Here is a 9,814-nt window from a genome sequence, read left to right as displayed (position 1 = left end):
TCTATTTATAACAATCTCGATATCTTTAAGTATTTTTCTTTTTTGACTGTCCTTAAATAAACTCAAGCTCAGTTCTGGATATTGGCTCCTGATTTAGAAAAAATATCTTTTTTTCCTCGGGAAAATTCACTACTGAGTATGGCTATGAAATAAGCTAATCATCGTCGCTTTTCTGCAGAGTAAAGATGACAAGGACTTCCAACGACACTGATCGGCACTTCCAATGGAACAACAGAAATGAACATTTAAGAAAACAACTTCTGATATACCCGCAACAAGCCCACCAGAGAGAGAGACTACTGAACACAATCTAAAATGACATTACCCAATTCTTGTACATAAGTACTTTGCTTTAGTTCAGCGCAATCAGAAAGGTTATGCTGATAGAGGCACAAAATTGCTAGTCTCATGAGCTTAATTTCTTGTGACAAGCCCGAGAGAGAGAGAGAGAGAGAGAGAGAGAGAGAGAAACAATTTACCGATGAATGTGATGATGAAATGACAACCTACTTTCTTCAAGATATGAAAAAAAGCTGAAAACATAGCTGATAGCTCCATTTTCTTAAACGTGGATAATGACAATACAGACAAAATTGGAAACTAGTGTCTATGAAGTATGAAGAAAGTTGACACACTAGCTTCAGGTCTATTGTACCACAAGACTGACAAACTTCTACCCTCCTTATAGTGACAATTATCATCATCATCAGTCACCAAAATTCCACTTCTGACTAGCAACTAATTTAAAAATCCCATGCTTCGGGATATTAGAGAAGGATGTTGACTAAAAGATATGCCACAAGTCTACGTAATGGCTCCAACCTGTCCTAAAAGATCTTGAAAAGTAGACCACCATGAGTGGCAAAGAATGGAGCAAATACGAGCGACTCAACTGCCATAAGCTTGATCAAAATGTTGAGTGATGGGCCTGAAGTGTCCTTTAGGGGGTCACCAATTGTGTCACCAATAACAGCAGCCTTGTGAGGTTCGGAACCCTTTGGGCCAAGAGTCCTTGCATGCTCTGAAGCACCAGCCTGACAGAGAAATAAAACAAATGAACTCAAGAGTGTCCTGAATTACTGTTTACAAAAAAAACACATAAGGAGATGAGTCTTCTATACCTCAATATACTTCTTGGCATTGTCCCATGCACCTCCAGTGTTTGATGCAGATATTGCTATCTGTAAGAAATGGAAACATATGAGAAGAATTTGGATATAATTCTTCAAAAAGCCCCATATTTGACAAGGCTGCTGAACCAACTTAAACAGAATGCTAAACTGCAAAATCTTAAAGCATGAATGTAATTATACCTGTACACCTGAAACCAAAGCACCAGCAAGGACACCAGAAAGTGTCTCCACTCCAAAGAAAATACCAACTATGAGGGGAGTAAGCATGACTAGGGCACCGGGTGGAATCATTTCCTTGATAGACGCATCAGTTGAGATCTTAACACAAGTGGCATAATCAGGCTTGGCAAGACCTTCCATGAGACCAGGAATGGTGTTAAACTGTCTGCGAACTTCCTCAACCATCTTCAGAGCTGCACTACCCACACTCTTCATGGTCATGGCAGAGAACCAGTAGGGAAGCATGGCTCCAACAATCAAACCAATAAACACCTGTGGGGTCAAGACATCAACTGTTGAAATTCCAGCCCGACTCACAAAAGCACCAAACAGAGCCAGGGACACAAGTGCAGCGGATCCAATGGCGAAGCCCTGGAAAGAAATGAATATTCACAGTTAATAAAAAGGAGAAGACACATCAGAAAAGACCTCCATCGTGAATGCAGAAGAAGAAAAGCCAATGGTGGAAAGAGATTAAAGAGATGAAAGACAAAACATGCATCATATAACAATATTTTAATCTCCAAAGACTTAAGCACCATCCACTTGTTAACAACTATGAACAAGAAGAATTTAGAAGGAAAAAAAAGGAACGCTCACAAGATGAAAAGCAAGATAGATGAGGTTACAAACCTTTCCAATTGCAGCAGTGGTGTTTCCAGCTGCATCAAGGGCATCAGTTCTTTCACGGATCCGGTGGCTCATGCCAGCCATCTCAGCTATTCCACCAGCATTATCACTGATAGGTCCATATGCATCAATGGCTAATCCAGTTGCAATGGTGCTCAACATTCCAAGAGCAGCAACGGCAATACCGTACATGGCAGCAAAAGTAAAACTGACAAAGATAGCTATCGCAATGGCAAAGATAGGAATGATGACAGATTTGTATCCCAGGGCAAGGCCAAAAATAACATTCGTTGCAGCTCCAGTCCTGCAGGAGTCGGCTACATCTTGGACGGGGCTGCAAACAGACAATTGAAAAGGGGAAATAAGACAGAGATGAAGATTATCAACATAACAGACACATCACAGGGTGAGGTGAGACTCTACTACTTTTACCTGTAAGCATTGCTTGTGTAGTACTCAGTGACAAATCCAATTATAAGTCCAGCCCAAAGACCAACAGCCACACATAAAAAGAGTTGCCTGCATAATCAGACCAATAAATTAATTATTAAGCACATTTCTTAAATGAAAGCGGACATCCTCACAGCTGTAAATTCAGCAGCCAAGCAAATGAAATTCAAGCAGTGGACAAGAAATTGAAACTGTGACGTATTCAACCTCACAGTACATAGTAAAGCGTAGCTCACTTCTCATGCAGTAACACTTGATAACATGTGTCAAATTAGTATTCTCCAAACGTTAAGTTGATACTTACCAGTTCTTAACAACCTTCTGAGTGCCAAAATTAAAGATGGTGAAGGAAGATGGGAGGCAAGTCCATGTAACAATTGCAATTCCAACTGTCATAATAGCAGTTGAGATAATAAGCTGGTTCTTCAATGCTGGTTCAATTTCCTTGACAGCCTTAATTTCAAAAAAGTCGGTAGCAAAAAGGGTGGTTATCAAACAAACAAGGATTCCCATAGAGCTTATGAGCAGGGGATAACAGATTGCAGTAAAATCATGATCAATTCCAAAAGACGAGATGGAAGCCACCACAAGAGCAGCACAAGATGATTCAGCATATGAACCAAAAAGATCAGATCCCATTCCAGCAATGTCCCCAACGTTATCCCCAACATTGTCAGCAATCACCTGCAAAGACATTGAAAATATATTATTCACAAGATATCTTCAGGAGATAAAATACACCTGAAGAGGGATGTTGAACTTACAGCAGGATTTCTGGGATCATCTTCTGGAATGTTTCTTTCAACCTTACCAACGAGATCAGCACCAACATCAGCAGCTTTGGTGTAAATACCACCACCAACCCTACCAAAAAGAGCCATCGAGGATCCACCAAGCCCATAGCCAGTGATTGCCTCAAAAAGACCCTCCCAGTCATCACCATAGTATAGCTTGAAGAGATTAATGGTTATGTAAAGAACTAGGAGGCCATTGGCAGCAAGGAGAAAACCCATCACTGCACCAGACCTGAATGCTACTATAAAAGCTTTCCCAACACCTTTTCTCGCTTCCAAAGTTGTTCTTGCATTTGCATATGTTGCAATTTTCATCCCAAGGAAACCAGAAATAACGGAAGTGATAGCACCCAGCAAGAAGGATACAGTGCTGAAGATGGCAGTTGCAAGGGCTGGCTTGCACCTCTTCTCCTTGTTGTAAGTACATGGCTGGCTGCTAGTGCTGAAGCCTTCAACCGAGCCTAGGAAAAGGAAGATCAGGATTGCAAAAGCAATCATGAAGATACCCACATACTGATATTCAGTGAAAAGGAATGATGTTGCCCCTGCCATAAGCAATCATTTCAGATATTAGATAGTGCTAAAGAACAAAAGGTACCGAGCATGTAGTGCAGTCTAGACAACCTAATTTATAAGCATGCTTGTGCGTGAGGAAAGCAAGATCAAAAATGCGAAAATGTTGAGAATAGAACCATTAAGGAAAAAACTTGACAGCAGTATAATATCCAAACTTACACCATCGCATATGCTAGTTAACTGGGGACAGAATTTTGAGTGTGTGCATATTTTGAATTTTGTCAAAATTGTACATAATAAATATGCGTTTTATGCACAAATTTCTGATAGGCTTCATGCTTAAGCTAGACAAACCAAATTGGTTTCTCCTAACTATAATATAGACAGCAGTAGTCCATAAGAGTACAGCAGTTCTATGCTACTCCCAAGAAACCAGGGGCGGATGTAGAATAATAGGAACGGGTTCAATTGAACCCATAACTTTCAAGGTGGAACATAAATTTGAATGTAAAAATCTATTAAAATTGCAACAAATAGTACATTTCATAACTTTAAATATATAATAGGTTCAATACTATGAAACTTAAAGTTGAACCTATAGAGTTTAAATCCCGGATCCCCTCTGCAAGAAACCATACAAGACAATACGAACAACTGAAGCATGCTTAAAAGGCTTGCAAATTTCAGGAATTGACCATTTAACAGTTCTACTTTCCAAAGTAGTTCCACTAGACAAAGTGCCAAGACAATCATAATGGCTCAAACAGCAAGCAATATATTAAGTCCGGTTGTGCAAGGAAAAGAGTACTGACCTCAACTAATATCAAGAAACAAAAATGATGAGGGACAACTAAAGATAAAGTCAGGTTAAGGAAATAACAGATATGCAGCTTTGACTAAAAATGAGGCTGCATACTTTTAAATACTCAGAAATAACAAACGTAGTTGAAACAGCAATAACATCCGAAACATGTGTAGCATACGCTAAAAAGTCTTAAACCTATAACTTCCCGTTTAACAGAGAGCTGCCAAACTGACTTTTTTCATTCCATAATAATCACGTGAATCTAAGCAGTGCCAATGAAAACCTCTCAATTTATAAAAAGCAACTTAACTGAAAAAAGCCACTATGCCTTAATAAGAACAGCGCATCAGCAAAGTTTCCCACTTAAAGTTACTTCACTGAGCAGCACAAAAATAGAATTTGATTCCTACTCCTATAATTTATAGGAATACAGGCGAAATCAAATCGAATAAAGGTAGATCTAGTGTCAGAGCCAGCTCACCGAAGAGCTGAATACAGCAACCTTAAAGCCGTAGGGTATATCACGATAATATGTTGAATTCATTAAGTGAGTACGGTAATAAAAAAAATATCAAGCACAAGGAGGTCCATAATCACTTAATTTAGACGGCAAAACAGAAACAAAGGCGAAACTTCGCACTCCTTTATATATATATATGCAAAATGAGATGAAAAAAAGAGCACATATAGATTATACACAAGTAGGAGTGAAGCTAAATCTGAGACGGACATAAAGAGATCCAAAGTAAGAGCTTATTTCACCTTCAGATATGGCATTCTGTATGTCGGCGCACTTAGCAACAACGTTTTGGTCGTTGATTCCTTCTTCTTCTTCAATCAAACAGTCGCCGTATCCATTCTTGTCGTTTTTGTTGCTACTCGGCGAAATGGCTCCACGTTCCGACGAGACTTTCACGCCTGAGACAAGGTACCATTGGAATAAAGAGAACACGATTCCAATGACGGCGCAAACTGGAATAACTATTTGCGTTCCAAGATCTGGTAACAACGCCGACCCCATCCTTTGCCGGAACCCTAAAAGACCTCGCCGGACAAATAAATTAACAGAAAATTAAGAGGAGGGTGAGGAACTAGTGAAGAATGAGGTTCACGGCTTTTCGGAGGGTTTCCGAAGTACAAGGAGCTTAGCTGCTATTTTATACTGATGATAAAAGAGGAGGATCGAGGATTTTGTGAATAGTTAACGTCTTCATCATAGTTATGATGGTCTTCGTCTTTTGTCCGTTAGATTCTATGCTAATGCATGATTCAGGGATGATCGAACGGCAGCCGGTCTCGTGATTGGAACATTTTGCAGGACTTAAGTAGAGCGGGAAATCTAACCAAAAAAATAAAGGAAACTATAAGGAAAAAGGAAAATGGTATATTTTTAACGCATCTTTGCATCATTTGTTCCATTTTAACCTTTTCTTCTCGCTATTCACTGTTTTCCGGTCATTGGATAAGAGAATCTATTGATTAACATAATTATTATACGTAAAATAATTTTAAAATAAATATTTTAATCAGTATTAGTTGATATCTTGATAAAAATTATAACCTATTATTAGAATAACTACACATATAGTATTAAAAAGAAATAACTTAAATAAGTAGTGTATAACTACAAGTATCAAACCTAGAAATATGATCGAGATAAAATTCAAAAATATATTAAATACTTTTCCATATTAGACGTGGTACTTAGAACCAATTAAGCTAAATCTTGTCCTCTCTTTTTTTAATGGTGAAAGCTAAAATCTTATCCAAATAAATCTAGTGTCAGCCATGAGGTGGAACCGTGTAGGTTTAGGATACATAAATTTGGTAGGAAAACTAAATACTAAGAGAGAGTAATCACCTAGCTAAATTACCTCTCTCAATTTCTTAAGAATATTTAAAATTTAGCATATCGTACTAAAGCGATTAGCTCAATTATAATAGAATTTTTTATTGCATGACACTTCTGTTATCATAAATACTTATATATGTGTTCTTTTCTAATATTTTAATTTCTTATATTGGTGCAAAACTCGGTTTATGCATTAGGTAAAACTACAAATATTTATCAATTATTACAATAAATTTAAGTATGATGTGACCTATCCCGAATTTGATCCTTTATAGTAAAAATGATCCTAAAACATCACCTAAGATAAACTGCATGAAGTAGGTGGCACAATTATAATATTCATCCTCCTATTTAATTCTATAAGTTTAACTTAAACTAGTACAAATACCCGTGCAGTGTGCGAATCGTTTTAATATAAAAAAGAGCGAAGAGATTTAATAAAAATATATCTATATTTGCATACTAAATTTAGCGATCACATTCAAAAGAATAAACCAAAAAATAAATAAGTAAATTTTATCGAATTGTCTCTACATAGTTTTGCTTGAGAAGAAGAACAATTAACCTCAAAAGGTTCAATTTCTTCATCCAGCGAATAATCAACCAACTCATTATTGTGTTATTTATTATTCAGTGTTTTTATATTTTCATGTGACATTTTATTAGTTTACTATATGATGAAATATCCTTGCTTAATATAAAAAAGCATAATACAGATTTTTCTACTCCTAGAATTTTAATTTATTCACATTAATTTTATTATTAAACATATTCAGGTATTATTTAAATTTATCAATAATATTTTTGAAAAGTATTAAAATTCTCTCACATTACTTCATTAATATAGATAATTTATTTAAGATCTTATTTTGTTGCTTGCAATTTTTAAAAAATTTAAAGTCAACAAATCCTTAATATATTAAGTAAATAAATTTACTTTATTTTATATTTTAACTTACTTCATAATATATATTTATAAGGTACATTATTTATTTTTTTGGTGAGTAAGCTTATTTACTCGTTACTTGAAATTCTTTCATTGTTTAATATTTTTATTTTTTATTTTATTAAGATTTTAATTACGTGATATTATTTATTATATGGCTTTTCTCATAAAAACAATGGAATAAAAACACTAAAATAAACATTGAAAATTTATCCGACAGATAAACATCATCTCAAATTTCAAATTTTAAGCAGCTTAATTGATCTGAATAAAAAATATATGAATAGATAAATGATTTTGAGCATTTCTAAAATGAGAAGAGTCATAAATAAAAATAGAACATATGCCAGGGCGGCCCAAGGGTCCAACCACTAAAGCAAAGGCTTTAGGCCCCAAAATTTTGGGGGCCCAAATTTTTCTTTTTGTTTCCTACTCGTGTTTGTATTGAGACCCCGACTAATCTAGATTCGTACCGTGTAAGGCCTAGTAAAAGAGAGAGCACATTTTAACAGGATTTATTTAATCACAGGACTCGAACCTAATATATTTAGTTAAGGTAAGTTGGATCATATACATCTCACAGCATCTTTAGAGGTAGGGTCTAAATATATTGGGTATTTTAAAATAAGAAATTAAAATATTTTTTAAAAAGTAAAGATAAAAAATAAGACTTGGACTATTGAAGATACCCAAAAACGGATTCTAAAAGTTTATTACACGTTTTAGTGAGAAATGTAAAAGGGGAATAATAATATAGACTAATTATGTCAATCGTAAAACTTAAATAATAAAAAGTTTTCTATTCGCGACATGGTTTTAGGGGAGTGATTATCTTTTTCCAATTAAAAGTTATATTGTTCTTTGTAGAAAGAAAAGAATTTTATTTTTTCAATAAAAAACAAGAGTCGAAGAGTACCGTTGAATAAAACTATATTCGCGTTCTTTTTTTCCTTTTTTCTCCTCATGTTTCAAGCATTTCAACAAGTATATTAGAACATCAAAAATTATTTCGATATCAAGTTATCAACTTCTTGAATATGGTTCTATTATCTAAGATCAACAATATCTTAGGAGAGACTAAATTATTTATGAAAAGAAAATATTAACAACTTTACATTTAAAAAGCTAGTAAAATAGACTTTAACTAAAAATATAGATGAATTATTATTTTTTCTTTTGAAAGGCCCATATTAAAAATTTGCTTTAGGCAACCAATCTTGTTGAGCCGCACCTGAACATATGTTTTCGTTAAATGCACTATAATTAACTAAAAGGAAAATGTTTATCACAAATGTGCAGTTTCAAATGGCATATGCAATTTTGAATGTCGTGCATGCCTCCCATCAGATATACTTTTTTTATCTTTGTTTTTGTTTGTTTTTGTAATTTATTTAGACGTTCAAATATGTCACTTTTCTTAAAATTACCTTAAACTCCATGAACAGTGGAAAGGATAAAGGTAGAAGTAGAATGATAACTTATGTCCTTTGTTGCAAAAGGAATGTATAAGTTCGGATTACGTGGATTAAATCTTGTAATTTTTCGTCTTAATTCAAGTATTATTTTTTAATTTTTTAAAAATAGATTTACTTAATTTCAAGTTAGATGAAAAGTAAAATTAAGTTACAATGACAAAGAAAATTGTTTTACTCTTCACATAGTAACTATGTCATATAAAACAAAGCAAGAAAATATATATCAACAAAGTCAAGCTTTTTTATTTTATACTGTAAAGTAAATACTTGGTGAAAATGGAACCTGCACCTCAACAATATAAGACGGAGCTACTATTTTTTTTTTTTTTGGTCAAGATTTTCTACTCATATTTTTCCCTATTATATTTATAATATCACCTTCTATTCAAATACATTAATCAACAAAGATAAAAGCGAAAAAGGTGACAATGATATAATCTTATCTCACAAATGATTGTGAAAGGCCTTTGTCATGATCCCAACTTTCAAATGTTTCGTCACATTTGGCAATTTTGCGTGGCATTAACCCCACATTTTCCAGTATTCAATTCGCAATTAATCGCAGAAATTTTCCCTTTCAACATCTCTATTATGCTATCATCATTATTCATTACTATCAACCAATTTATGCTACTCACACTATTTCTCAACCACTGTTTTCCTTTACCTTAATGATTCACGTCCTTTAATTATGGCTCACTGGAATTGCTACTAATCATTAAAGTGTTTTATTACATCCAATTAAAAATCTGATGGCAAATAAGATAATTAAGTAATTACTATAATTGCATAAAGACGTGAAACGACATTAGATGATTTTAGTATTTCAAACCCGAAGTAATTTTAGTTCAACAAATACATTTATTCTGAACTAATGAACTGTAAATAACGGGAGATGTTGCATGTCATTGTCATCCATCGTTGGACATAAGATATTTTCTAGGAATATAACTTAATCTCAAAGCCTAAATTAGTCTTACAGGTTAATAAATAG

At 34.4% G+C, this 9,814-nt stretch overlaps 1 protein-coding gene across 1 annotated transcript; it reads right to left on the bottom strand.

The window, feature by feature from the left end:
* Nucleotides 1-489: 489 nt before the first annotated feature.
* LOC109237019 (pyrophosphate-energized vacuolar membrane proton pump-like) lies at nucleotides 490-5,694 on the bottom strand. The gene is made up of 8 exons (XM_019403261.1): nucleotides 5,310-5,694; nucleotides 3,197-3,771; nucleotides 2,737-3,116; nucleotides 2,415-2,501; nucleotides 1,986-2,316; nucleotides 1,314-1,724; nucleotides 1,122-1,181; nucleotides 490-1,034 (listed from the first exon to the last, which is right to left on the bottom strand). The coding sequence occupies exons 1-8, from the start codon at nucleotides 5,566-5,568 to the stop codon at nucleotides 828-830; spliced, it is 2,310 nt and encodes a 769-aa protein (XP_019258806.1). The 5' UTR covers nucleotides 5,569-5,694; the 3' UTR covers nucleotides 490-827.
* Nucleotides 5,695-9,814: the final 4,120 nt, after the last annotated feature.

This window comes from Nicotiana attenuata, unplaced genomic scaffold (genome assembly GCF_001879085.1).
Source record: "Nicotiana attenuata strain UT unplaced genomic scaffold, NIATTr2, whole genome shotgun sequence".
In the NCBI taxonomy this organism is placed as follows: Eukaryota; Viridiplantae; Streptophyta; class Magnoliopsida; order Solanales; family Solanaceae; genus Nicotiana; species Nicotiana attenuata.
The sequence above is the reverse complement of the archived record's forward strand: the minus strand, read 5'-3'. Positions and strand labels throughout refer to the sequence as shown.